We start from the raw sequence: 27,041 nt of genomic DNA, 5'->3' as shown, positions 1-27,041 counted from the left end.
CACAGAAATGTTCCATTTTATTTAAAATTATAGTGTGTGTATAATTTTCATTCCAGTGTGATTTTTATACAGCTAAGCATTTTCCTGCAGTGCTTGAAACCCAAAAATTACCTTACTGAAAATATGAAAAGGAGACAGAGGATTTAAAATGACAATGAGACAACTGATTCTGAGGCTGAAATAAATGCAAAAAATTACCAGCATACTAGTGACAAGTAAAATGGATGTTTATTTAGAATTTTCCAGGTAGATTATGTAGGTACTATAGGTAATACAAGGCCAGAATAAGGGTTGTTTTCAGGCAGATGATTTTTATATCACCACTATGTCCTTGTGCACTAACCAGGAGATGACTGGAGAGATGTATTGAGCTCTTTTGGAACGGAGCAAGAAGAGAAAGAAGGATCAGACCTGCCAACAGAAGGGGGCAAAGGAGCAATTGCATTGGGGCCTGGGACTGCTGCTGCCTGGCTGCTTTTAAATATCACTGCTAAAGCAGTGTGGTAGGGGGCCCACAGCTGGGATCCACAGAGCAGGAGTGGGGCCTGAAGGTTGTAACCCTGTGAGTGAGTGGGGAGGGGAGAGCCAGGCTGGGAAGAGAAGGAAGGAGCCAAGCTCTGGGGTTGAGCCAGGCATGGGACCACTGGGAATAAGGACTGAGGGGTCCAAGGAACAGGGCAAGGAAGGCAAAAGAGGGGAATGGTAGTGGCAGAGGTAGGCACAAGCAGCTGGGAGAAAGGAGCAGAGTGGACGGGTCACAGAATCACTGTGGGGCAGAGAGGGGAAGGACCTGAGCTAGGCACAGGACCACTGGGGGGCAGAGTTAGGCTGGCATGTGTGGAGGTCAGAGGAGGGAAGGAGCCAAGCTTGGCACAGGAACCCTGGGGAGCAGAGCTGTGTTAAGGGTGACAGAGAGGGAAAAGGATCAATGTGGGCAGCGGTTTTCTGGGGGACAGAAAGTGGAAGGAGCTGAGCTGGACACAAGACCTCTGGGGTCAGAGCTGGGTGGGGGGTGAGGGTTGCAGAAGGTGAAGGAGCCAAGCTGGGTACACGAACACTGGTGGCATAGTTGTGTAGAGAGCTGCTGGGAGGCAGAGAGAGGAAGGGGCTGAGCTGAGGTGCAGAAATGGGCTGGAGGGGACAAAGGAGGGGAGCAGCCAAGCTTAGCAAAGGACTGCTGGGGAGGGAAGATCTGGGCAGGGGTGTCAGGGGGCAGAGATGAGCACAGGACCGCTGGGGGGGGCAGAGCTGTGCAGGGCTGACGGGGGAGGCACAGGGATGGGTCCAGGACCTCTGGGGGAGGGGGGCAGAGCTGTGCAGGGCTGACAGGGTGGCAGAGAGGGAAGGCGGGAAGGACGGGCACTTGCAGGCGGGTGGGGGATGGCGCTGGGCTGTGCCTGGGCGGGGGGTGCCGCGGCTGTGTGCGAGGGAGGGGAAGAGCGCCCGCAATCCCTGCCTGTCTGCTCAGCTCCCCTACCCCTGGAGCGGCAGACACACCAGGGCAGGGGCTGGAGGTGCGGCGGGAACCAGGGCTCGCGGCCCAGAGTTCGGGGAACTCGCGGGCGTGACGCGGCCCAGCGGAAAAGCCGCGGTGGGAGGCGGCTGAGCGGCCATCACGTGCAGCCGCGGCCCCAGAGCTCAGCCGGGGCTTTGCGGCTGTCAGGTTCCAGCGCTGCGCCCTTCGGCCCCGGCCCGCAGCTATGAGCCCGGCTCCCCGCTGACACCCGCTCCGCAGAGTCCTTCGCACTTCCCCAGCTGGCGGTACGTCCGGGCCCGGCGCGCGGGCTATTTACATCAGGTGTCCTCGCCCCCCGCCGCGGGGCTAATGAGGCAGCGCTGCGGCGGGCAGGTTACATAAACAGCGCGGCCGGGTGCGGGGAAGGGCGTCGGTGTCAGTTTATGGGGGTTGTGCTGCTGCTCTGGGTCCCAGCTAAGCGCTCATGGAGGAGCGGGGCGCGGGCTGCGAGCTGCAGTTTTTCTGCCGCTCTCCCCCGCAAGGTCAGTTCGGAACGCGGGGAGCCAGGCTGTGGCAAGCGGGAATTCGCTGCAATGGGACTGGTGCAGGGGGACACCACGGCCCCGGCTCCTGGGACACTCGCTGCACATCTAGGCGTTACCTGTGGTTAATTGCAAAAGCTGTAGCTATGATAATAGTGATGGAAGCTGTTCCTAGTGGCCTCCCAGGTTTCCTTTCCTTGCACCTTTTCCAGGCTGTAACGGTTTTTTTTTTTAAAGCTGTAAGTGCTTTTCAGTGTGTTGGGAATTTTAGTGTGTTGGTGGCTTGATCATGGACTTTGCTCTGCAAATCTTTCAAGTACAAGGAGTGAAACAGTTATTATTTAAATAACCTGTCTGACCTTTTTTTTTGTAATGCTTGATTAAGGAGGCCGTGAAGTTGAGTTGAACCCGACCTTTTACAAAGCAATCTGAAACTATGTCAGAGTCTAAACTCTAATTGCTTGTTACCTTTCTGTTTATCCTGTGGCTGACTAGTTAGTCCTGTTCCCTCGACATAATTCTCATTGAAGTCAATGGCACTATGTGTGGAATAATTCTTTTTTCAGACTGTGTGTAAGATCTGTCCTATTTGCAGATCTGTATAGCTTTACACCCTGTAAGTATTGTCAAGTCTAGGGAAGGATTCTATCATGCTTAGGGAGTATAGTGGTTGCAATGGAAGCTTGTGCCATGTTCTTAAAACATGAATGATAAAATTACTTTTTCTCTGGAAAAAGACCTCTGGTGCCTGTATGGTGAGAACTATTTCCACTCTGAGCTGTGAGGGAGCTTAGAATATAACCAAGTGTGAATAAAATCCTGTGTCAGGAGGAGCACACTTACTCTTTTTTTTTTCTTTTTATAAAGACAGCAGGAGTAAGACTTGGGAACTGTCAAAGCGAATTAAGTTAGAAGACATGGGAGACCTTTATGCACACGCAACCTGCAGTAATAAGAACCCTCAAAGCAGAAATGTGAAATTAGTGGTTTAGCTCTAGCTTGATGGCCAGTCCCAGTAATTTTTTAATATTAAGAAACTGTATAGAGTTTCAGTGCTTTTTAAAGTATTTTCCTCCTCTCTGGAGAATTAATACTATATGGCCCTCCTCTACAACACAGATTTGTATATAGCTGAGTACAATGACTTCATGCAACACCTGAAGGCAAAATGAATTTTTAATGACTTTTATTGGCTGTTCAATTGTGAATGAAAGATAAGTGTTAACACTTGATTTGGCTATTTTAAATGTCTTTCCAGTATATTCAAAACTCAGATAAGAGCAGGGGGGCAAATCTCATTTCACAGTTGAACTGAAACAAAAGTTGGGTCCTTCCTTCATTGTCCTGCTTAAAAATGTTTTTGAGTGAAGGGTTACAACCTTTTCACTCTGATGCTGAAACACCAAAATAAGAAACTTTTGTGATGAAGAATATAATGAAGAATTGCATCTGTTCAGTTCTTCTCTTCTGTCTAACAGATTTGTATGATGCTCAGCCCTGTTTGGCTGCAGTCTAGCTTGATGGAAAAAAAGTCCTGTGACTGCATTTATGGTAGAGTCTTATTATTGTGCTGCACCCCCAGCCAGTCAGCTATGAGTCAGGCCCCACAAGATCATGGGTTTAAAAAGCTCACAAACCTGCCCACACCTTTAGGTCCTCCTTGTTTGCTTGCTTTATACTGAGCTAATAAGATGCACGTAATCAGTCCTTTCAAGACTATTTTTCTTCATGAAACCATAAGGGCTCAACACTTCAAAATGTCATTTGACTCAGGATCTGGGGTTCTATAATACTATATGTCACAGACTCCAGATAAAACCAAGAGAACTGAAACCAGAGAAGCAGTATTTCTTACTTTTGGACCAGTTGTTGCCTCTGTGTGTACTAGCAACAGAAGAATTGACATTTGAAAATTCTGCAGATAATTTAAACTCAAAAGAATCAGTCCTTGCCTTTGGCCTGGTCCTACTTTTTCAACTGTACACTTGAAGATGTAAGGATAGGTTAAAATACCTTTTTAAAAGCTGATGTTGACATACTACTAATGGTCTTCTGATTTGTTTCCTTCTGTGTCTAAACTTAATTCCTATTTGTGTTTTTTGGGGCATGGAGGAGATAGAGGATAGAGCTTTTTTGGCAATCAATTCAGTGATCCAAACTGACAAAAAATTCACTTTTAAATCATGGTCCCTATATTTTAATCTCCAAATTCAATGGCTCCTCAAAACTTTTGTAATTGAGCCTTCTTATTGTTGCATTTTCTAAAGAATATATGTGATATGTCTTGTTTTTTGGGCAATGTAGCATGCAGATAGCTTCAACTTGCTTATAAGGAGTTGATTAAAATCTGGGGTGCCCATTGTGTCTAACACAGTAAACAGCAGATCACTTTTACTTGTGACTACATGCTTTTCCAATTAACGTTAACAATGGCCTTTTTCTTCCAGAAATGGAGAAGGCTGAAGTGGCTGTAAGCAGCTGCAGCTCTCATGATGATGGAAACCTTTACAGCTACAAACACCACCCATCTGTTTCACAGGAGCTGCTTCTGGAAGACCAGCTTAGAAGGAAACTTAAGTTTTTTTTCATGAACCCATGTGAAAAATTTTGGGCCCGGGGCAGAAAACCCTGGAAACTTGGCATTCAACTTCTAAAAATAGTGATGGTTACTATCCAGGTGAGTTCATTTGGGAGCCAGAGTTTTCTTTTCTCTCCATGGATGCAAGAGAGGAGGAAGGAAATCAATAAATGTTATACTTGCTCTGGCACAACATTGCTCTGGTACCAATTTGGGCTTCTGTTAATAAGAAACTTCTGAAGCCTTGAAAATATGGTAGGTTATGCATGGTATAGTGTTCATGAATCTTGAGTGAGGTAGGTAAATCTTTTTTTTACACACTTCACTTAAATTCTACCTGGACACACCTTGCTCTCCATCTTATTTGACTTTGATGTTTAGTTTGCTAGACCAAACCTTTGTTGCTGACTAAAGTGTGATTATTTGCCTGTCCCCTTTGGGCGGGGGGGAAAAAGCTGATGTGCAAATTCTTCTATATTAGTCTTTAAAGATTTTTCCATATTTTTTTGCTTCTGGAGTAAAACGTAGTGCCTTTGTACTGTGAAACCAAGCATGTGGAGGTCAGTGGGTCTCACAGGTTGCAAAAGTGCATTCCAGGAATCTTAGGTTCCCTGAGGGAAAAACCTGGTGGGTTCTGTGTGTTTGCTTTACTTTTACTGCTATGTGGTACATGGATTGTCTTCCTTGTGTAGTAGCTAGAAAGTAGGAATAGAAGAATCTGAATTGGAAGTAAACTAATGTTGAGCCCCTGTTTCCAGGGGAAACATGCCCATGCATAAATCACAGGGAATCTTTAGTCTTCTCAGCAATGTGTGTTTGCATATGTGGCTCTGGGGCAGCACTTATTAAACTTTGAGACCATAACAACAAACAGTAATATTTTTTTTGGTGTGGAACACCTATGAAAATTCACTTCCATTATTGATGGTACTGGTTCCTCAGCAGCAGTATTTTCACCCACTTCTGGCTTTTTAAAAAAGAAATGTAACTTGCTTTATTAACTCAAGTGGAAATAATAAATTCAACAGACCATCAAATGCCACTCACGCCATTGGCTGATATTAAGCAGTTGACTGACAGCGTAGCTGCCGCGGTGGTGTAGTGCATATGCCGCATGTCATTGCTAGTTGCTACTCTGTCTTACAGATAGCAGAAGATTAGAGGAGAGGAGAATTTAGCACAGTGTTTGCCAAACTTGCTGTATTGGCAGACTGCTACTATAACCCCCCACTTTACATGAGTGCAAAATATGCATTAATGCTGCTTCTGGTGGGGGAAGCCCTGAGCAGCTGAGAGCTGGGTGTAGCAGCGCTTTCCAGGGCTGAGGGCCTGCCTCCCTCCTCTCCCATCCCTGCTCCTCCAAGCCCCCAGGTTGCCAGGCACAGTAGCGTCTGGTCAGTTTTCCAGCTTGTGAGTAGGGAGCTGGGAAACTGACCAGGTGCTCCTATGCCTGGCTCCCCCGGGTTTGGAGGATGGGGAAGTGGGGGAAGCCCCTTAGCTCCCAGGAACCTGGAGTCAGGTGCAGCAGTGCCTGGTAAGTTTCCTGGCTCTCACAAGCAGCAGGGAGCTGGGAAATTGACCAGGTGCTGCTCTGCCTGGCTCCTGGCAGCTGAGCAGGAGCCTGGAAAGTGACTAGGCACTGCTCCACCTGGCTCCAGGCTCCCAGGCACTTGGATGAGCGGGGAGGGTCCTCCTCCTCAACTTATGTGAAATTTGAGTTTCACCGCATAACTTGAGGCTTTTCTCACGGGCTGTAGAAATAACATTGTTTCAGTATTTTCCTTTACTGTTACTATTGTAAAATGGTTCTTTATTGTAGAACTTTGAATTATTTTTCCAAATGCTCACAGAATGCCTGTGAGTTGTTTGCAGGGCATGGTTTAAACAACACTGCTCTAGGGTGATAAACTCTTAAGACACAATGACTGGGAACTATTTTCATCTAGAAACTTCACTTCCGGGGAACATTAGGGCTGAATAACATCTCTAATCTCAGTGAGTGTCCTGTTTCCTGGCAGTATCTTTTTCTCTGTTAATTGGCAGTAATACCATTCAAGGAAATTCTGGACTCCTACTATGCCTATATAAAACTCTCCTACAACTGTCTTCCTCTCTAGGATACGTGTAAAATAGTATTGTGTGCTACCCGATCAAAACCTTTCAATGAATAGGTAATTCACGTTTTTAATCTCTTTAAAAGCTGCTTTGTGTAATTGCAGAATGCTGTGCTGATGCAAGTGGTTAGACAACTACATTTCCTCTCCTACATAATCCCAGTCCAGGGTGACCATCTTTTCTTCACTTGAAAGCTTGATCTGGTTACATCTTATAGCTGTTTGAGTTGAGTCACTCTGGTATTTCTTGCTTTCTAAAATAATTCTAACCTCAGACCATGACTATCAAAACACGTGTAGTGACTCATTTGTAGCTTGCAGAGGAGATGGGTTGGATTTTCTTTTTTAAGGAGAAAAATGTCAAGTTAAATATACCTCTGGCTGGCTGGAAAGTGACTTCCCAAACACAGGAGGGAGGCATTTGTAGCTATGCAGAAGGGACCATCTTCTAAGTTGTGTATCTTAACAGAAGAGTTTGAATTTCCGACATGTCTCTTCTGCTTCATCCCCATCCCCCAAAGAAAAAAGCTGACTGCGTAAGCTCCATTCCTAGTAAAAATGTCATCCAGCCAGAGGTTTTTGGAAAGAGGGAGGGTAAGCTTTAAAAGCCTATTTTCCTTTGGAACTGCAAATATTTTCTCTTTCTTCCCCCTTCCCACTCCCCCTCCCCACAACCCCACCCTGGACCAGTTAGTAGTTTTTGGGTTAAGCAATCAAATGGTGGTTGCCTTCAAGGAGGAGAACACTGTGGCATTCAAGCACCTCTTCTTGAAAGGATATACAGAGAGAATGGATGACACCTATGCTGTATATACACAAACAGATGTTTATGACCAAATATTCTTCGCAATAAACCAGGTAAGATTTCCATTGCAGTATGTCAAGTACATAAAAATCTAGAAAAGAATTATCCTGTAAAATCTGAGACTGTGATTAAATTACAAAACTGCAAAATAGCTAAGCTGATGCCTCAAGTCTTTCTGAGACTGATCTTTTTTAGAAAGAAACTGAGCTTAAAAATGGAAGAGTTCCCTTTCTTCTCACTTTCTTGTGGGTGTGGGAAAGGGAGACTTGAGGAGAGAATCTTCTTTTCTAAAGGAAGAATGCAGAGTATCCATGAACAGACTTATACCTTAACTGTGCGTTCATTAACATAAAGCAGTATGTCTAGTAGCTTTAAAAATTCAAGTAGATTATTTTTAAAAATAATAGTTTGTCATGGCTCTGCATTATTGCCAAATCTTGAGTTCTTTACATATGATGTTATAGAAATGGTCAGTTGCTTATTGCAGCTAGTAGATTATTTCCTACAAAAGTAGAGTACTAACTGGAATGTGCCACTTGAGAAATGTATGGTAGATTTTGTACTATGCTGTCATATTCTTGTAAATGCAATTAACTCCATTAGTCTATAGCCACTGCTAAGATGACCTGGTCTCTCACAGCTGACTGATCTTTTTCATCCTGAAGTTAAATTAAAATGTGTATGAAGGAGATTACTTCCTCAGTTTAAAAATCAGAGGAAACCAGAGTTGAATTTCATAACTAACTAGTCTGTCTGTTTTTCTGAGCAGAATACATGTACTGGGAGAAGGGGAGGTTGTCATTCAGCCAACCCATCTGGAGGCATGTCTCTCCTTTCTTTGGGGAGTCTTATCCAGCCATTTACAAGATAACAATGTATCTAGGAGAGAACCTGAGTTTTGGTAGCAGTTCTGTACAGTTTTCAGGGATGATGGGGATTCAAATCCCTGTTTTTCCTTCTAGTCTCCAACTTGGAAAGAATCTTTCCTCTTCTCCTTTCCCTACCCCCTTAATTGGAGTAGTGAACTGAGGAAGAGTTTACAGCTGTGTTCTCAGATCACTGGCCATAACACTGACTGTTTGTGGCTAGATAAGAGCCTCCGTTTGCTTGTGTTCCTCCTCTTCTCTTCCCCCACTCTCCCTACTAAGCAAAGACCTATCACTTCTCTAACAGGTTCCATAATTTATATTTTTTACTACATTACTTTTTATCCTATTTGAATGTTACAAGGAATACTTGATACTGAACAGTTTTTTGCCAGTTGCCTTTGGAAGAGTTGGACAGACTGGTCTACCCTTCTAAAGGGGCAGTTTGCCTTTATCATGTGTTTGCATTTGGCACCCAAAAGTGAACTTCACTACGTGGGCCCAAATATTTGTACTACTTTCTAAATGCCTTACTTTGGTGGTGCTATATGGAGCTCTATCAATGCAAATACTGGCTTACATCTGCTGTTTCTTTTAAAGGTGGAAATTGTGCATGTACAACACTCAGGCTAGGGCTGTCATCTCAAAAGTGAACTACTGTAACTTAAGGAAGCGTGAGGGGGAAAGAACAAGGTTAGGGTTCTGTCTGTCTACTCTGAAGCTTCAGTGACAATTTAATTTTATATCTGACTGTGCTGTGCAGAAGCAAATATTGCAGTAAATAATTTTTTGCCCTCATCTTTGAGTTCTTTGTCATAATAAGCATTTCATCCCAATTCCATTTATTCCTGTGATTATAGTATCTAACTTGAGTCCAGCCATTTTGTGTAGGTCTAAAGAACACCACATCATCCGAGCATGATACGGCTTTTTAATTTAAACAAATATTAAAGCTTTCTAATAGTCAGCTTGATGTTTCAGAGACTACCTCAATTCCCCATTTTACCTCATGGGGAGATGTGAGGGTTTATACATTACACCTTGAGGTGCTATGGTAATAGGGGCTATAGATGGGCTAGGGGGGACAATTTAGGCCAGAGGTGGCCAACCAGTTAGAGACTAACATCCAAAGTAGCTGTGGGTAGAGTGTAAAGTCACATATTATATATTGACTTTTATCTGTCTATCAATCTGGACTGCTCACTGCCACTCTGCACTGGGACATATGTGGAGAGTGGCAGTGAGCAGTCCAGATTTGAGGCTTTGAGCAGGAGCCGTATTCCATGGAACAAACAGCCATATGCAGGTTGAGAGTCGCAGGTTGGCCCCCCTGATTTAGGCAGAGCAAAAGGGTTTAGGAAAAGAGACTGTTCTCCTAGAATTGCAGGAAACTGATCTGGATGGTGTGTGTGAAGAAGGAACAACTAACTGGTCCTGCTGTGTGGTGAGCTAGAGCCCCAGTAAACATTTTTTGAATGCCCAAGGGGCCGAAGTTGTAGCTGAGGATTGTCAGGACTATTGGAAAACCCCACCCACACATTCCATGTGGCCATGCTTCCTTTGGAGGCAGGAAAAAGCCTGGTATAAGAACTACTGCCAGCGCTAGAGCATCCAAGTGTTCTGTATGTTGTGAATCCTCTGAGTCAGATGTGCTAAGTGTAGCCAGAATTATGCTAGTGTGGATGCTTTTTGCCTGGGATTAAAAACCAGTCCTCCATCAGATTGATGGAAGAAGACCTTCAGTGACTACTTGGAAAAAGCTGATATTTGAGCTTCATGCTGCAGTGTTAGGACTTGGCAGGCAACAGCCTCAAAGGTTTCAGTATGTCTTCGGTGCCTAATGGCTTTAATTGAAGGATTTCAGAATGCTTTAAAAATAATGAATTAGCCCCATCCTACGGACTTGTAAAGAGAACTTAAATAGGAAATGTTTAGGATCTAATCCTGAATTTTTTTTGCCTCTGCAAAACTCTTGAAATCAGATGACAAGTCAAACTCGGAAGCATGGCGTAGTAGTCCTTTGGATTTATTTAGGCAACCTTCTTAAAGAATACAATAGTTCTAGGATACAGTCAAACTAATATTGACTATTATTGTCAGATATTGCAGTCTAGGCACAATATCTAATTCAGTTTCTTATTCTGATTTAGTATTTACAGCTGAGCAACATATCTGTTGGAAATCACGCTTACGAGAGGAAAGGAGCAGAACAGGCAGCTATGGCAATCTGTCAACAGTTCTACAAGCGAGGAAGCATCTGTCCTGGAAATGACACCTTTGATATTGATCCCAGCATTGAAACTGGTGACACCTATCTTATATTTTGTCTGAACTTCATTTATACTCAGTAAATTTTGTTTTTGATTTTTCCCCAATACTTGATAGCTGTATTTAATTGTCATGGCATCTATAAATCTAAAATGTTTGTTGCACAGTCTGTGCTAGTTCTTGGTTAGTGTAGACTGTTTTCTGACTTTCATTCTAAGTCTAACATCTGTTAAACACGTAAAGCTTTGTAACCTTTTCGGTAAAAATACTTGCAATTCTATTACCCTTATGTTGAGGGAACTAACACTGGCTTTAGCCAATGCTATTGGTATTTTGACTGACTTTAGGTCTTTCTAGGGCAGTGTTTCTCTAATGTTTTTAAAAAGTAGCCCCAGACTTCTCTCGTGTATCCTTAAGGGTATGCATACCACCAATTAAGAAATATGGTACTCTCAGGTCCTGAAACAAGTGTCATTTAACCTTTCTGGATTATTGTACCCTTTTCAAGAGTCAGATTTGTTTTGCATGCCACCAAATTACACCTCACTTAAAAATTACTTACTTGCAAAAATACACAAAAATCACAAAAGACTACTACTGAAAACTGGCTGACTTTCTATCATCTTATTATGCAATAAATGAATTGGAATAGAAATAGAGTACTTACATTTCAGCATAAGGCATATGAAGCAGTAGAAACAAGTCATTTGTCTGAATGAACTTTTAGATTGTACTGACTTTACTAGTGGGGTTTTTATGTAGCCTCCTGTAAAACTAGGCAAGTGTCTAAATGAATTGATGTACACCTGGAAGACCTTGGTGAACCCTCAAGGGTACATGTACTCCTGGTTGAGAAACACTGTTCTAGGATATCCGTCGCCATTATCTACTAACTAATTTGCCATCACCACATCTCTGTGAGGTAAGGAAGTAAATAACAAATGTTGATTCTTTAAGTGCACCTTTGGTCAAGAATGCATTGCATTGGTGTGCAAGAAATTCAGTACTCTTAAAATCTGATTGCTAAAATGATTGATCCATTTGAGATATTGCTATTTTGACTTAGATGAATGGCTCTATGCCTACTGGGGTGTGGGGGTTAGGGTTAGGGCCTGTTGGTTGGTGGTTTAAAAGAAACTGAAACTGAATCCACCTATTTCTCTTTCTTCATGGTAGAATGTTTCTATGTTGAGCCAATGATGCCTTTTGAAAACAGAACATTTGGGAAGCACAAGTTCAATTTCACTCTGGACTTCCATAGGTGAGGGGGGTGTATGTGTGAGAGTGAGAGCGAGCGAGATTCTACAACTATGAAAAGCTAATTCAAAATTTGTCTTTCAGGCTTGTAACAGTTCAGCTTACCTTCAAATTGAAAGCAATTAATCTCCAGACAGTTCGTCACCATGAACTTCCAGACTGTTATGACTTTACTTTGACAGTAAGTACATACTTCAATGTATTTTGTATTCATACTAATAATTCTGGTTGTATACATTTCATAAGGGGTGTATGATACATAATACCTTTAAGCATGCTTGGGCACCAGTGATCGATTGCCATGGTGAGGGGGTGGAGGGGGCTGCTGAAGCTTACTTTGGTCTTAAAATAGTCGAAGGTTGCTGTTGAGAGCCACCAGACATTTTGTCAACCTTTGATAGGCTCTTTTTGTTAGACCCTTAACTAAATGCTACTAGACAGGAAATATAAGAAATTAGACTGCCATGTTTGAGCATATGATAAGTATATTTAAAAAGAATCCCTTTTTCTTCTAGAGACCCTTCTAAGAGTGCTTATAGATAGTTTAGACTGAAAGGGTTTGTAACTTAAATTGACTTAGTTCTTTTTTTGAGAATATAGATTTAGTTATTTGCTATAATTACTTGTCAGACTTTACCTATTTTCTGTTTCATATTTACATACATTTGAAGATAACCTTGGTTTCCTGTATGATTTCGCACAATTTCCAAGCTTTGTAATTTTCCTCTTAAGAATATTACAGGTCATTATTATGTAATACATGTAAAATTTCTAAGCTTTGTGTAAGCATCTGTAACTGCATACAAAATCTCACTGTTCTTCACACAGATAGTGTTTGATAACAAAGCACATAGTGGAAGAATTAAAATAAGCCTGGATAATGATATTGCCATCAGGGAATGTAAAGACTGGCATGTTTCTGGGTCGAGTAAGTAACAACTAAGTTAAAATACTTCAGCATTTCTGGATGCCTTAAATTCTTGTCCTGTTAACAGCGAATTCATTCAGATGGGATTGTGTTCCATCTTCTCGGGCTTCCTCATATCCCCTTGCCAACTATCATAAGGAATTATGTGAACAGATGGGGGTCCATAGAATTGATCTTAGGTTGTTTATAAAATCTAAATTTTTTTCTGCTCCATAATGTTTGAACTTTCATGTGAAACTTTGAGAATACAAACCTATAAGTGTTCTGTTTGACTGTAAAGGTGTGCCGAAGGAGCACTCAAGGAAGCTGTGGCTATTATGGTGAAGCTAAATCAATTTTGCATTGGCTTTCATTGCACAGAATGTGAGGGAGATTCTCTCGCCTGAGCTGGTCACATTGAGCGACAAATCTAAGGCGGTGTACCAGACTGAGTTGTCATTAGAGGCCGTTCTGGAACAAACCTGATAAACAGTAATAAGTCACAAAGACCAGATGGTATTTACCCTCTGAGTTCTGAAGGAACTCAAATATGTAGTTCTGCAATTTCTAACCCTGGTACATAACCACCATTTAAATTGTTTTCTAGTCATCTGGTACAATGTGGTGTCGGTTCTTTAAAAATAGATTATGGAGCTGATCCTACAAATTACAGGCCAGCAAGTCAATATAAAGACAACTGACTGAAACTTTGGCACAGAATATGTATATTCATCTGTGTTTTAATTCTAATTTGTTAGCACAGAGTCAACACTCCTTTTTGCAAGGGGAAATTGTCTCCCCAATCAATTGCAATTCTTTGAGGGGTCAACCAATATGGATAAGGAAGGATGACAATCTGCATATAAGGTACTGGGACTTTGAGAGAGCCACTCACAAGGACCCTCACCAGAGGCTTTGAAATTAAAGTAAGAAGTCACGGGATAAAAGGGAAAGGTCCTCTTGTCGATCAGCAACTTCACTATTAAGAATGTGTACTTAATTTTGTGAATGGAGTGGCATAAATGGTGTCATCTCCAAAGGAGCTGTACTGGAATGAGTGCTTTTCAACTAGTTTACCCCTTGGCCCATATAATTTATTAAACAGTGAGGTGGCAAAATTTTCAGAAAATAAAAAATTACTGAAGATAGTTAATTGCAAAGCTGACCGCAAACAGTTACAAAAGAATCTCTCAATCTCTGGGCAACAAATGGCAAAATCAGATGAAATTCAGTGTGGCATGCATTTTGGAAAAACATAATTTCCCACCACAATGAGGTCTAAATTAGTTATTACTCAAAGATCTCTCAATAAGCACTTGTCTTCATACCACTATCCAGGACATGCAGTGGTGATCAAAAAAGCAAACAATGTTAGGAAACATTAAGAAAGGGATACAGAATACCACAATTCCACTATAAAATTCCATGGTATGCTCACACTCTCTGAATACTGCATATAATTCTAGATACATCATCTAAAGAGAGAAGAATAAAAAAGTACAGAGAAGGACAGCAAAAATGATTAAGGGCTATGAACAGCTCCCATTTGAAGAGAGATTAAAAATGCTGAAATTTCTTAGTTTAGAAAAGAGTAAAAAGTTCTCTAACATCAGTAACTTTGTAGATAAAATGATTAAGGAAGTGTTTACTCCTTGTGTTATGCAAAGACCCCAGGGTTACCAAGTGAAATTAAAAGGCACTAGGTTTAAAAGAGGAGGGGGTGAAGGCCAAGAACTGTAATGGAGTTACAGGCCAAAACTGTAATGTAATGGAGTTCAAAAATTGGATAAGCTCAGGGAGGAAAAGTCCATCTGTGGCAATGAGCCAGGATGGTCGAGGATTAAGTCCCATGCTCTGGGTGTCCCTAAGGCTCTGACTTCCAGATACTTGGTCATTTTGCAGTTGCCCTGTTCTGTTCATTTCCTCTGAATCATTGGGCATTGGCTGCTGTCGAAAGACAAGACACTGGGCTAGATGCGTCATTGACCATGCTGAGTTAGAGCATTCTCCTATTTGGAAGGGCTTTTGAGTACAAGAAGGCCAGGAGTCTGCCAAAGCTGAATGATAGTGGTGAAAAGTAAACCTGGTTTCTTGGTAAGCTGGTTCCTACATAATTAACTCTCTTATCCTAAGGTATTCAAATATAGTATCATGGGTGAGAGATGAACCGCTGGGCTGGGGCAACAAGCCAAAGCCCCTGCGTCTGCCAAGGGCCCCCTCCAATACTGTGCCCACAAGAGCCCCCTGTTGTGGCTGCTAGTGCCTCCTCCTCCCCACCCTGCAATTGTGTATCCTGGGCTACCCCTGTGTTTTTTGCAAGACAGTACCTTCCCTTACCTATGTTACCTGCTGCCCACGTGGGTAGGATCTAGCAAGCTTTCTCACCTATATGAATATGGCTAGAAGTATACTTACACATGTTAACATCAATTAACTGAGCATACCAAGGATTTGAAATCAAATTGTGGTACGTTATATTGTCCACACCAAGGGTATTTAACCAATATCTTAATTGCTTGCTTACATCATAAACCACTTGTGGCAGAGATTATTCTGTAGGTCACCCACCACATATTGGAAAGTAATGACTATTTCAACCAGCTGTTGAGATGCAGAGATCCTCAAAAAGGGTTGGAGGCTATTTCTGATAAGTTTTTCTTGTGTTTTTTGTCAAATTCCTTCTAGTTCTCCACTCTCCCTCCCCTTTTTGCCACAGAGTGCAGTAGGGTGAGACCCATCCTGGTCCTCAGTCTATTGCCTTGGGAGTAAAAGGAGGTGTGGAGAGGGAGAATAAAACCAGTTTCAAGAACACTTGTTTTGTAAAACTGGTTTCAAGTTTTGTCCTACTTTAATTGGCCCTACTAGCTACATTTTCCCAGCTGTTCACTAGAGGGCATGCTATCACCAGTGGATCACTTGTGCCATGCTAAAAGACAGTGCTTTATATTAGACTTGTTTTGATAATCTATATGAGTACATGTAGATGCGTTAACATATGCATCACAATAACACTATTTTCACAGGTCAATTCACATTTGGTAGTTCAATCTCAAATCTGTGATAACATACTAGTCAAGAACAAAAAAAGATGGTATCAGTGACTGAAGTTGCAGAAATTTCCCTTTTCAAACTGATTGACTTTCCAGTGCTAAAATCATTGTTTTAGACAACCTCCATCTCCCATAAAGGTATCTTAAAGATTACATTTGTGCCTGAAGTAGGTTTTGTGAGATGGCAGAGCGGATACCATTTGAGGTCAGCTAGCACATCAGTAACTTATTTTAGATAATAGCTTGTTTCAAAACCTACTTGTATAAATAACCAGTTGAAGAGCCCTTGGTCCCTAAAAAAATGACTTCAAACACAAATGTAATTTCTAAGATACCTTTATGGGAGACGGAGGTTCTCTAAAACAATGTTTTTAGTAGTGGAATGTCAATCATCAATTTGAAAAGGGTTATCAAGCTTCAAATACTTTATAGGAAAACTCTGGAATAAAATGCCTTAGCTCTTTTAAAATAGCTAATCTAGTTAAGCAGATGAAGGTTGCACCATAACCTGTTTTATCTGAAGTTATTAATATCCATGGCTTACATATGTGGTTTGTGACTGCTAGGTGCAGCTGAGTAACAGTAGTCTGCATTGCTCTGGGGATCGTTAAGATGCTGGACTGGATCTGAGAAGATCTAGGATCACTTCCTGAGTCTGCCACTGGATATTTTTTAAGGCTTCTGTTCCTGTAGCTGTAAAATGAGGAACAGTATCCCATGTGCTCATGGGGCATTGGAGACTCACCTGACATTAACCTATGGGTGTTTTTAAGGCAATGGGCCTTGTTTGCAAGCAGATATTGTAAAATCACTTTGGTTTTTGATGTAGGGAAATCTCAGGCGACTGGGTATAGGTTTTCTAGAATAGAAGCAGTATTCAGTTTAAAACAGTTGATATTTCCAAGCATGACTACCTTTACATTTTTCCTTTATCTGTACAAATCTGAGTTGCAAATGGTCCAATAGAAAAATTATAATTCTATGATGTTGCCAACTGTGTATTTGTTCTGACTCAGAGTATTCATATGTCACTGCTTGAAGGCATGAGACCAGCAAGATCAAGCTCAGTAGTGTGGTGCTATCTCAAATAACAAGCAGTCCTATAGCATCTTAAATACTAACACATTTATTAGCTAAATGGTAAGACTGACTTGCTGTACAAGTTGCTCAAGAGAGCCAGTAGAGAACTAAATGTGTTATCAAGAAAGCTGAAAGTTGTTTCCCCTTGAATGTGAGTGAGGCAAGAGATATATTAATAATGAAATAACTTGCCAGATGGCTTGTCTTCAGTGTAAGTGTGGGCCTAAATATGCCACTATGTTGCAACTTGATGAACATTGATTTGTCAGACACGTGTCCACTTCATGTTCATACCTCTGTTACTTAGGATGACCGTTTGTCCCATTGTTGCTGGAACAGTCCCATATTTCAGGTGTCTGGAAGGCGTCCCAACTTATTTTAACGAAAGGGCTAATTGTCCCATATACACACCTGTTGCTGAGCTGCCCTTCCCCTAAGTCAGTGCAGCCACAGCTGTAGTACCAGGTGCTGGCCGGACAGCACATGTAGTATATACTGACTGGCCAGGTGTGTGCATAGCAGCAGGAGAAGGGCCTGGGTCCCTATTGTATGGCAAGTCAGGGTATGTGAGGGTGGGGAGGGGGGTAATGTGTCCCACCCCGCTTGTTCCCTGTTTCATTTTAAGGGGATCTGGTGCTCCTCTTTGGGGCAGCTGCCACTCCAGCCCGGGAGACCCCTGCTGAGAGAGAGAGCCCCATCCTTCCTCCCCTGCAGGGCAGCTGCCCATGGAGCTGGGGAACCCCAGTGGGGCAGCCACCTTCCACAGCTGGGGAGCCCTCTGAGCAGGGCAGGGTGTCAGCCCTGTTCCTGGCTCCCTGTGGCTTTGGGCAGCCAGGAGCTGCATCCATGGGGGCTGCAGCCCTGTTCCCAGCTTTCTGCAGCATATACATGGTTACAACTGGTACATGTAGGGTTTGTCTACACTACCTCCCTACTTTGAAGGGAGGATGGTAGTTTGAGGGTGTTGGGAGTTTATTAATGAAGTGCTGCAGTGCATATGCAGCACTTCATTGAGCAAATTCCCCCCGCGGAAACTTTGAAGATTTAAACTTCGAAGTGCTGGTTCACATTTAGCCACGGCTTACCTGCCAGTACTTCGAAGTGCCCCAGGCACTTCAAAGTCCCTTTACTTTGAGGAGCACCGCAGCACTTCATTACTAAACTCCCAACACCCTACTTACCATCCTCCCTTTGAAGTAGGGAGGTAGTGTAGACAAGCCTGTTGACTTTGTAATGTCATATATGCCTCATTGCAAGATAAGAAGAAAGCTTTGGCATTAGAAACCATAAGCAGGTAGCATTCTCCATTATAAATTTCTGGCTAACTTCAGTTCAGTTAAAAATATATATTATGTAAAATATAGTAATGTCATTTTAATGGGTGCTCAGTAAACAATGTTGTTTTGAATGTTTGTGTTGCATAGGTCTGATTTACATTGAACTCCCTGAAGTATGAGCAGTTTTATCAGGTGTCCTGTATTTGGCACGGGGAAATAATTACCCTACTGAGCCTCTTTAATGGGTGAAACTCTCAACTTTGTCTATCTAGAGTATCTGTTTATCTCAAATCTGTGTCATTATGTATAACCAATTTAGATCAAAATCCATTCTGTTTGTGCACTATTATAAATGTGTGTTTTTGGTGTTTTGCAGTACAAAAAAATACTCACTACATGATGATCTTTGATGCCTTTGTCATACTGACTTGTTTAGCCTCACTGATTCTCTGCACGCGATCAGTAATTAAAGGAATCCGGCTCCAAAGGGTGGGTATAACTCATGCTTAGGAATGCATATGGGCCTTTTAAACTCAAAGCTTGACTGTAGCTGCTTTTTCTTTCCTCTAGGAGTTTGTAAGCTTTTTCCAACTTCACTACAAGAAAGAAGTATCTTTCACTGATCAAATGGAATTTGTCAATGGGTGGTACATCCTGATTATTGTCAGTGATGTCTTAACTATTGTTGGTTCAACACTAAAAATGGAAATACAAGCTAAGGTAAGATGGTTGCCTACTAGATAAAATTGTTGTGTCCTCTGAAATTCTATCCCCTAAGTCTGACTTCAAGTATGGCCATGCAATAACCCCATTAGAGGTTTCAAACTAAAGGACCAAAACCAAGCTGCTTATCTTTGGCCAGGTTTACTCTATACCAAAAAGTCAATCTAAGCTACGACAACTGTGGAGCTGGAATTGACACAGGGTAGATTCTGTTCACACAGTGGGAGGTCAAGGGGAGAAATTCTACTGATCTCCCTTATTCCTCATGATAGGGAGAAGTAGTAGGGTCAACTGTAGAGCCCTGATAGTTCGATTTAGTGTGTCCCCACTAGTCATGCTAAATTCAACCCTGGAAGATCAACCCTGGACAAGTCGATCTTCCTGTAAGTCTAGACATAAATTTTTGATAGGCATTACTTCAGAGCACCAGTGATGGGTCATTAGACTTTAGAAACCTGAATATCCTGAGACCCCCGTCTAACTATTCTGTTCACTCTCTTAAGAAATCAACGCTGAAGAGAGATTTGTATTCACTGTCCACTTCTCTTTTTTCTTTTCTCCTCCAATGTAGGGTCAGATGTGCTTGGCGTGGGTGTGTATATGTGACTTTTTAGTTTCAGAGGGAATGTGCAACTTTCTGGGTACCATTGTATAGTACCTAAAATCTTCTCTTGAGGAAAGGAAGTCCTTCTCAAACACCTCTTCATTATAACTCCAGTCCTCAGTTTCTAGCACATAAGCAAGCATCAGCCTGGCAATCTTCATTTTAGGATGAGAGCAAAGAGGGGTATATTTGATGTTAAGATTCCATCCAATATGCTTTTGTTCCATGAAATGACTTGGTAGTAACTCATTGGGGGGCTCAGTCTTTTTCTAAGAATCCATGTCACGTGTAATCCACTCACAAGTAAAACGGAGACATGTCATTGACAGTCTTGCAAATTTAACCTGATATCTGAACAGCCTCCTCTTCCTTGTGGTAACTAATGTCTGAAAGTGCCACCAACCAAATTACACCTTGTGCAATTCTTCCCTTTGGCAGGTTTTCACAAATACAGCTTAGTGTAGCTTAACGCAGGAAGCAGCTCCTGGCACACACAGAAATGGAGTCTACCCAATTCTTTGCTGTTTGACTTGACAGATTTAAGAGGAGTACGGAAAAGCAAAAACTTTCTCACTAAAGTGAGTGGTTACGTTTTAAGGATCAGATCTCAAAAGAAACCATGTTTGGATAGTTACAGTTCAGAGAAGACTGCAGTTATAAATAGGAAAATAAGTGTTCACTTGGGTGATGGTAGGCAATGAGCGTATGTGTCCATAGCATGGAAAACCAGTGGAACACAGATGAAATATTTCAAGTTCTGAGATGATTAAAAATGGTAACCCCATTCTCCCTGGTAACTTCTGGAATTGTGGAACTTATCTAAACTACTTGTTTAGACTGGATTCATCACGCTGGCATAGAACTGTGGCACATTTTAGGAAGTTACTAATACGTGATTTGTGTGTCATGTGAGATGCACTAAACTTGTTTCAATGCTTCCTCATTTCTTGCCTGCATCTGTATAAGCTACTGGGATTTTTTTGGTTGTTACTGCTGTTTACTAAATAGAATTAGCTTTGGTCAGTATTGGAATAAAAAAGAGAAGCTTTAAAGAAAAATAAGTGGCTTGTTTGTTTTTTTGGCAGATTTTTTTGTAGTAACGACCAAATCCTAGGCCAGCACAAAAAGGGAGACTTCTAGTCAACTGTGTGGCTTTAACACTTTTTTTGTGTTCTGCTTCTTTTTTATACAGAGTCTGACAAGTTATGATGTCTGTAGTATCCTCCTAGGAACCTCCACCATGCTTGTGTGGCTTGGAGTTATTCGATACCTAGGTTTCTTTCAGAAGTATAATGTAAGGATCTCCTGGGATCTCCATGCTGTTGGTATTTATTTTGTTTGTTGTTCCAACACAACTGTAATAAATACCTGGCTGGATTTTAACCGATAATGTCTGTTTCTGCAGCTGCTTATTCTGACACTACGGTCAGCATTGCCCAATGTCATTAGATTCTGTTGTTGTGCCGCTATGATCTATCTGGGCTATTGTTTCTGTGGATGGATTGTACTGGGGCCGTATCATGTTAAGGTAATATTTCTCAAGTTTAAACTGAATGACTGAAACCATGAGTTCTTAGATTAGTATTTGAGATCCTTTGGGGCTGTAAGGTGGCTACATAGGGTTTGCAAGCTGTTAGCTCTGTGGTGCTGACAACACTTCAGCCCACAATTAACTTATCCCTCTTGCTTTTATTTAATAAAGGGTGGGGGGCATTACAGTCTGAGGTTTGCTCTGTGAAAGGAATTGCCAATACCACTTTCAAGAAAGACTTAAATTGGCTGAACCCATTCCAAGTAAGCATCTAAATTGTAAGAGTGACCACAAAGCTTCACAATCTCCGGGCTTTCACTAATATTGAAGGCTTTTTAAGAATGGTGGTATAATTTTGAAGGTTGACAAAATGCAGTTCTGACTTGATCAAACTTTCCTCTCCTCTGTTATGAGAATCTTGAGTCAGAAGTATGGCCAGATTAATTCCTTATCACATACTGGGGCTTTCTGGGCAGTGTTTTGAGAAATTAGACTTGCACAGGATTAAATTCTGTCATCACATTTTTCAGATTTTTTTTTTCTTGAACTAAGGCACTAAAGACGGTCTGTTGGTTCAGCTGTGAACTAATCTGAATTTGTGAAGACAACTAATCTATTGCTTGGATATTTTATACCAGTGCAAATTGTCATACCTTAAGTTGCAACGATGTGTCCTGCATTCTCTCCCTGCTACGTCAGAACCTGTCTGTAGCCACCTTTTGCTCTGCAGATCTCTCTACAAAGGAGGAGTAGACTGGGTTACAATGCCTCATGCTTGTAAAGAATCAAGGCTCACTAATGCAGCAGTATTTACCTGCTCTTCATTGCATTTTACAACCAAGACTGCATCATGCAGAGTAACTTGGCAATGGTCCTAAACAAACATTTTTGTTGTTGTTCCCCTTTCTGTAGTTCCGGTCTCTGAACATGGTTTCAGAATGCCTTTTCTCACTGATAAATGGAGATGACATGTTTGCCACTTTTGCAAAAATGCAGCAAAAAAGCTACATGGTTTGGTTATTTAGTCGGCTCTACCTCTACTCCTTCATCAGCCTGTTCATCTATATGGTGCTAAGTCTTTTCATTGCACTTATCACCGATACATATGAAACAATTAAGGTAGGCATGGTCTTTTATTATCTATTTCAGAAGAGAAGTGCAGGAATGGCTTGTGTTCAGCTGTGGTATTTAATGCAAAACCTACCAAATTTGGTGCTGTTGGCAGTACATGTACTTACCTGATAAGAAAAGTAGAAATATGAAAAATCTACAGAAACTCAGCTAAAGAATTGTCATGAGTATTCAGTGGGAACAAGTATGAGGGTTTGTTTTACAATATGTTGCAAAATATAACTTTCCTGAAATGCTACTGATCAAAGATTTCTGGAACTACTTACTGACTAAACTAAACACATTTAACAGATTATTTTCCCACCTTGCCCTAGCTTTGTCAAAACCAATATGCTTTCTTATCCCAACTTTCACTTGGAGGAATACAGACAGGATAGCTCAGTGGTTTGAGCGCTGGCCTTCTAAACCCTTAGTTGTGAGTTCAGTCCTTGTGGAGGCCATTTAGGGATCTGGGCAAATGGATGTTGGGGAGGGTGCTTGGTCCTGCCAAGAGGACAGGGGACTGAACTAGATGATTTCCTGAGGTCCCTTCTAGCTCAATGTGATGTGTAAGCGTCAGAATCTATCTGTACAGTATCTATTGAATTTTGGAATGTCCAATCTTTTACACATAATTTATACACTTGTCTGCTACATGCTGTGAGGGGAATGATTTAAATATTAGCAAGATTATACACAACAATTCAGCTTTGTATGGTTAGTAAGGTGGTGTCCAGACTTTGGGGAACAGTTGGCAAAAGATATGCTGATGAAGGTATGACATTTGCCTATATTTTGCTGACAGCTCTGTCTGGAGAGGCTTCGCCAACATTTGGCTCTTCTACACAAGGCCAAATGTTTGCAGGGGGTGGGGGGGTCTACTTCTGTCCAGACATCCCTTCTTCCTCATGGAATGAGGTGTACATGGATGGTGACCAGAACCCTCCTGACTGATCTGAAAAGATCTGCCAATCTGGATGTGCACTCTGTTGACAATGTCTCTTGACCCAGAAGCCTGCAGTCTAGACGTAGCCTAAGACTGACTAATTAAATCTTCAGCATTACCAGCGAGATGGCTTTCCAGAGACAGAACTCCATGAATTTATATCCCAGTGTAAAGATCTACCAAACTCTGGCAGATACAGATTGGAAGAGGAGTATCCTGGGTCAATCTTCTGTTGCTGTAAACGGTAAGCCTCTGGTTTAATTTGCCTGCCTCTAAATAGTCAAAAAACGAGATCTTGGTGAGATATGGTATATAAAAATATTTTCTCAGTAGAAAACTATTTTGTTTTACAAGTCCTGCACTGTCATACAAATTAGCTATCCTCTTGGTGTTGGTACTAAATAAACATGTTACTGCAAAAGCTAACAAACTATTCCAGGCTGCCCTGTATTTTGGAATTAAAGCACGTACTCAAGCTACTGCAATATGACTGTCCTACTCCGGTGGTCAGACCAGAGGTTTGTCTGCCATTGCTTCTAATTAGTGGACCTGGCTCTTCAGATCCAAACAGGAATTACTGGTTTCTCACAGGTGCCCTGTCCCATGGTGGCATTAAAATTAGTCTAACTTTACTTCAGGAACATTCATAGACACTCATTAGTGTTATGAAAAGGATTCATATTTGTCTGTATTATTGCATAGTGTAATTCCATCACCTTATATGTGGGCTTTCTGGGTCTAGTAGTCTTAATAGTTAAACTGGTCTGAATTATTTTGATGACTCCATATTGACATCAAGTTAATTACTGTCTTATAAATAACTGACAACTTTCTTTGTTGAAGGTCCCAATGAAGATACAAAAATGTGAGACTGTATTTTGGAGCCTTTTTAAAAACATGGACACTAATTCCAAGAACTGCATACAAAAAGTAGCTGGAAAAGTCTTGCATGTTCTTTAATGTAACCTGTTTGAAGTTTGTGAAACTTGAACTTCTGACTAATCTCTACTTTAGGCTGAATTGTTCCTAAGTGAACAGCTCCTCCTGTTTAATAATAAATCCAGTTAGACTTGAACGTAAAGGGCATTATGAAACTGGCTGTGTCCCGTGATCGGTCCAGACTATCCAATATTTCCCCAATAGATCCAAAAGTTAAATAGCTGGGCAAGGGTAACTGCAAACAAACATTGGTCCTTGACACTACAGGCATTATGCATGGATTAGCATTCATTTACAGAGTTACAGCACTTCTTGCCAAAGGCCATTGATTCCTTCAGATTTTCTAGTTACCAGTGGTAACAGTAAAAAATGAAAATATAGGTTTCAGTAAAACTTCAGATAAATTGTCCTTGGAGGTGAAGTGTAGTGGATTTAGCATAAATGTTCAAATCTGGCACAAACTAGCATTTATGTAAACAAGTCCTACCATCTGACTGGCAGTCTCCTCTTGAGAGGCCAGAGAATACAGCCAGGAATAGAGCAGGTTGGGCTGAAGTTGTGGTAGCAGAGAGAAGTTAAGGAACCTCACATACCTTACTACACCCACTACTGGGTAGCACCAGGCATGTAACCTTTCTCTTCATTAGTAAAATCCATACCTATGTTTTTAAAGAAAGATAAGGCAAGGGAGAAAATAAACCTATCCAAAGTACTTCCAGACTACTAATTTTATATAAGTATTTCCTTGAGTATGCAAGTACTCACTCCATTTCTGGAGTCTAAACTATATGTATGGCGGTTGACTCCCAAACATTGGAAAGTGGATATTTGACGGCACTATTATCTGCTGTAGTCAAAGGTACGCTGTGACATTGTTATGGTCTAGTACTTCAAAGAATACATCTGTGAGCTATTAAGCAGCCAATCCTCTTGCTTGAGAACCACACTTTTATGGAAGCTTTGTTCTCTCTAATCTGTTCACCTGGGAAGCAGAATAGAAAAATGGGGGCATGTATTTTAGATAGCAAGTAATAAGAACAAAAATCCTATTGTGTTTAAAAAAAATACAAAAATAAAAAAAAATTTTATATACAGACTTGGAAGATGCTCAACATGGTCTGTCAGAATGTTTACATTTTGTGCCGAAATAAACATTCGCATTTGGAGTGAATCAGTACTAGAAGATGTCAGGTTTTTAATATTTTTTGAGTGTTATCCTCCTTTTTGGCTAGGATTAAATATTGGAATGGTTGAGAAGCATACTTTCAGCTTGGTGCTGGCTCTGGGTCTGTGCCAGGGCAGCGCTTTCATTTATTGCTGTTAACGAATTATTACATCTTAATCTCGGGTTTTCTGGTGTGACACTGCAGCAGTGGTACTCCTGGTCCATCAGAATAAGCTCTAACTCAGCACAGAGGCCAATCAAATGCAATGGGTAGCCAAAATGGAACAGAAGGGACAAATTCTCCCTAACAGAAATTTCTAGCAAGTATTATGTTAACCTAGTGAGTAGAATATCTGTTTTAAGATGTCTTAACATTGATACAAAAGCTTAGATGTGCAATGTAATGAGGCTTATTGCCCAAGCACTCTGGTTACCTTGAGAATGCCTTGTGGAAGGAAAAAATTAATTAGCATGTAAGCAGACTGAAATTCTGCCTACCACAGGGGGACAAGCATAACTTAAATCACAATCCCAGCTGAAAGAGATGTTTAAGGAAATTGTAAAGGAATAGCATCTGCCACTGGAAACTATTGAAAGGACACCACCTCCCTCACCTGATTATGTCCTGAGAACTACTTCATTATAAACCTAGATTACAACCTTCTTGGTTTTTTTTAAAGCCCATTTGCTATGACTTAGGAAGCAAAAATCAAATGACTGTAAAAATCAAATCTGATTGCAATGCAGAGCAGTGTTACAGCTGTCCCTAATGCAACTAGAAATTGAGAGAAATGAAAGGAGGGGTAAGGCCTATTGTACCAGACCTGCAAAGTTGTGCAGTCTTCTCCCAATTTCTAATACCTTGATAGTGTCATGTGAGGCAAAACAAGCTTATCCCAGTCACGAACAATTGGTAAGGTACTCTTTGCCTCGAACTTGTTATAGGTAACCTCCGTCCTTGAAGCCCATGATCCCATATTTGATGTGCTCCTGGAAGTAGCCTATATTGACAATCCTGAACTATCAGTGTTCTCCTTGCCCTTCTCTAATGCTGCAGCAAAATCTTGACAAATTTGAGAATGAAGGTTCAAGATGAGTGGATGGAGAACTTATTTTGACCACAAATATGTAGTGCAGGTTTACATGTCAAGCTCCAGAACAGGTGTTGGATGATATGCAGAGCAAAAGAAACCAAATGGAGGAAAAACTCAAACACTTTCCTGTCTCTTAAATAACTTTCATTAAATTTAGAAAAATATTAACTATCATGTCAGAGGCAGTGACCCATCTGTTGCAACTTCCTGGGTCAGGCAATAGACAGTAACATGTTACAGTGGAAGGCTCAGGAATGTTTGTGGAATAGCTGGCCACAAGTGAGGCTTAACACCTGCTAGAGCTTGGCCTATGCTTTGAAGCATACAGGATGGTATCTTTTTCACTTCCAGGAAGCTATGGATATTTACACCTATAAGTTCTTTCTTGGGCTCTTACTAGGCTGTTTGGTCTCAGTGGTATCCTGTGATGATAAATTCAGTAATTTAACTATTCCATCAGGAAACATTTCCTTCAATGAGTACCAGGTGAAACTCTTGGGCCATTTCTACACAGGCCACTTCCTTCAGAAGTGGCATGCTAATACATGGAGTGAAAGATGCTAATGAGGTGCAGATGCAAATTTCCCATGCCTCATTAGCATAACATCACGTGATTTGGAATCCAGAAGACGGTTCTTCCAGACTCCAAAACGCAGTGTAGAAGCACAACCTCAGAGGGGCTTCAGGAAGGAAGTCCTCCTTCCGGAGGCCCCTTCTTCCCAAACATTT

General features: G+C 41.4%; 1 protein-coding gene across 10 annotated transcripts; it reads left to right on the top strand.

Moving 5' to 3' along the window:
* Positions 1–1,525: 1,525 nt before the first annotated feature.
* On the top strand, positions 1,526–25,186 carry MCOLN3 (mucolipin TRP cation channel 3). Of its 10 annotated transcripts, none has more exons than XM_075003062.1 (14): positions 1,529–1,761; positions 4,446–4,675; positions 7,381–7,548; positions 10,512–10,665; positions 11,806–11,890; positions 11,971–12,067; positions 12,715–12,814; positions 18,577–18,689; positions 18,771–18,920; positions 20,720–20,848; positions 20,933–21,055; positions 21,971–22,177; positions 23,228–23,358; positions 23,958–25,186. In XM_075003062.1, the coding sequence occupies exons 2-14, from the start codon at positions 4,448–4,450 to the stop codon at positions 23,965–23,967; spliced, it is 1,695 nt and encodes a 564-aa protein (XP_074859163.1). In that variant the 5' UTR covers positions 1,529–1,761; positions 4,446–4,447; the 3' UTR covers positions 23,968–25,186. The 10 variants fall into 10 exon arrangements, 9 of the variants coding, with proteins under 9 accessions (XP_074859167.1, XP_074859168.1, XP_074859165.1 ...); XM_075003063.1 differs by having other exon boundaries at positions 1,530–1,761; positions 20,720–20,821; XM_075003066.1 differs by lacking the exon at positions 7,381–7,548 and having other exon boundaries at positions 1,526–1,761.
* Positions 25,187–27,041: the final 1,855 nt, after the last annotated feature.

This window comes from Carettochelys insculpta, chromosome 9, assembly GCF_033958435.1.
Source record: "Carettochelys insculpta isolate YL-2023 chromosome 9, ASM3395843v1, whole genome shotgun sequence".
NCBI lineage: Eukaryota > Metazoa > Chordata > Testudines > Carettochelyidae > Carettochelys > Carettochelys insculpta.
The sequence above is the reverse complement of the archived record's forward strand: the minus strand, read 5'-3'. Positions and strand labels throughout refer to the sequence as shown.

Coding starts and splice junctions, on each gene's coding strand:
- MCOLN3 (XM_075003062.1), top strand. CDS start 4,448: ATGGAGAAGGCTGAAGTGGCTGTAAGCAGCTGCAGCTCTCATGATGAT. Junction 4,676..7,380: donor TAGTGATGGTTACTATCCAG/GTGAGTTCATTT, acceptor ACCCTGGACCAG/TTAGTAGTTTTTGGGTTAAG. Junction 12,815..18,576: donor CTGGCATGTTTCTGGGTCGA/GTAAGTAACAAC, acceptor GGTGTTTTGCAG/TACAAAAAAATACTCACTAC.